This window comes from Anneissia japonica, unplaced genomic scaffold, assembly GCF_011630105.1.
Source record: "Anneissia japonica isolate Jap-2015-1 unplaced genomic scaffold, ASM1163010v1 scaffold288099_len39131_cov118, whole genome shotgun sequence".
NCBI classification, from domain to species: Eukaryota; Metazoa; Echinodermata; class Crinoidea; order Comatulida; family Comatulidae; genus Anneissia; species Anneissia japonica.
Window position 1 is genome coordinate 12232 of NW_022706887.1, and position 2084 is coordinate 14315.

A 2084-nucleotide genomic window follows, 5' to 3' on the forward strand; every position below is an offset into this window, starting at 1 on the left:
TTAAGTGAAAGAGATTTTTTCCGTGACCATCGTTTCACTAATTATTTACACTTCTACAGTTTTGGTTATATGTGTAGCCATTATATATCGTATATACTAATAGTTCAGCTTCAATTCTTTTTATGAGAGATCATGTTGGCATCATGCCGCATGCATGCAATAATTTATATACATTTGGATAGGAGTGTAAGAGCAATTGTTCATAGTTCATTTTATACTGCTCATAAAGTCAGTTATTTAGTGACATAGTCCTGTAGTTTGATGGGTGGTTTGCACATCCGTTTTGGTCGGTCGTGGATAGCTAATGGTGGCATATCCTTGGCACTATTGTTATTAGCGCTTTGTGTTGCAGTTTCTGGTGCTGTGTCTTGACTGATTGCGCTTCCTTGGTTAGTTGGGTTTTGTTGTGGTTTTTGATAGGTTTTTTCCGGTTTGATGTTTACCCGGTCTCTGGTGTATTGTATGCCAGAGGGTGTTTCAACAGTGTAGTTCCTGTCAGATGTTTTCGATACTACCGTAGCCGGTTGCCATATTGACTTAGGTTTCATCTGAAACCTGCATGGTTGTCCAATGTTGATCTTAGGTGGTTGTTTTTCAATATGGCTTTCTCCATATACGATTTTTTCACCGTACTGTGTGGTAGCTAGTGTTCCAAAGTTGTTTATTGCTGGCAGATTTGTTTTTATGTTTCTGTGTCCGAACATCAAAGTGAAGGGTGAGGGGATGTCGTTTGCAATTGGTGTGTCTCTTAGTGTGCACAGTATTTCGTTGATGTCTGTAAGTCTGCTTTTCTTAAGAAGCTGTTTGACTGTGGCGATGTTCCTTTCAGCTCTCCCATTTCCTGCTTGGTGGTATGGTGCACTGGTAGTGTGCAGTATCTCATATTGTCTGCAGTACTTTTCAAATTCTTCGCTGACTAGCTGTGGTCCATTGTCAGATATTATGTTTTCTGGGTATCCAAACTGTGAGAATATTTTATCCAGTCTGGTATATATGGTTTTGCTGTTAGTGTTCATAAGCTTTTCAACCCAGACATAAGCTGTATAGTAGTCGACACAGATTAGGAAGTCTTGGCTCTGTATTTCAAATAGGTCGATTCCAACTCTCTGCATAGGCATGTTGGAATGTAATGGAAGTACAGGTAGGTTCTTCTGGTTGTTCTGATATGTCTGACACAAATCACATTCTGTGATCATTTGCTCTATATCAGCATTTAGACCAGGCCAGTATATGCTTTGTCTCGCACGAAGGCGTGTTTTCTCTATACCCTGGTGTTGCTTATGCAGTATGCTGAGTAGCTTCTTTCTCATGAGTGTTGGAATGACGATTCTGTGTCCCTTGATAACGATTCCATCATACACAGCAAGTTCTGATCGGTGTTCCCAGTATGCGTGTGTGAACTCGTTGCATTGGTTTCTTTGGCTAGGCCATCCTTCGATAATGTATGGGATCAGTGCCTGCAAAACTGTGTCTGTTTTTGTACATTCTCTAATGTTGTCAATGACAAAAGGGGCCATGTTTGGCACTTCATGAACCTGCACGTTCATGTCTGGGTAAGTGAATGCAGCTGAAGCATTAGTCTCTGGAGCCGTGTTGGCATCTTTGATAAGTCCTTTTTCTGGATGCTTTCTAAGGGCTGGTGGTCAGTATGTATCTTGAAATGTTTTCCAAACACATATGTTCTAAAGTACTTGATTGACCAGATGACTGCCAGGAGTTCCCTTTCTATGTTGCTATAGTTTGATTCTGCGCTTGTCAGTGATTTCGATGCATAATGTACTGGTTTTCCATCTTGTAGAAGCACAGCTCCTAGCCCTTTTTGTGAAGCGTCGCATTCGATAGTGATAGCTTCCTTGCTGTTGAAGTAAGCTAGTGTTGGCGCATGTGCGATTTTTTTCTTTATTTTGTTTAGTGCAGCCTCATGCGCGCTTGTCCAAGAGAAGATTGTATCCTTCTGCAAAAGCTTCCTTATTGGTTCAGTGAGTGGAGCGAGCTTGACGAACTTGGATAGATAGTTAATTAGTCCCAAAAGTGACTGTACTTCTTGCTTGTCTGTGGGGGCCTGCAGTTTGGCTATCGCTTTG

General features: G+C 41.3%; 1 protein-coding gene across 1 annotated transcript; it reads right to left on the reverse strand.

Moving 5' to 3' along the window:
• Nucleotides 1-233: 233 nt before the first annotated feature.
• On the reverse strand, nucleotides 234-1547 carry LOC117106221 (uncharacterized protein K02A2.6-like). The gene has a single exon (XM_033247571.1). It carries the CDS (start codon nucleotides 1545-1547, stop codon nucleotides 234-236), a length of 1314 nt encoding a protein of 437 aa, XP_033103462.1.
• Between the last annotated feature and the right edge of the window lie 537 nt (nucleotides 1548-2084).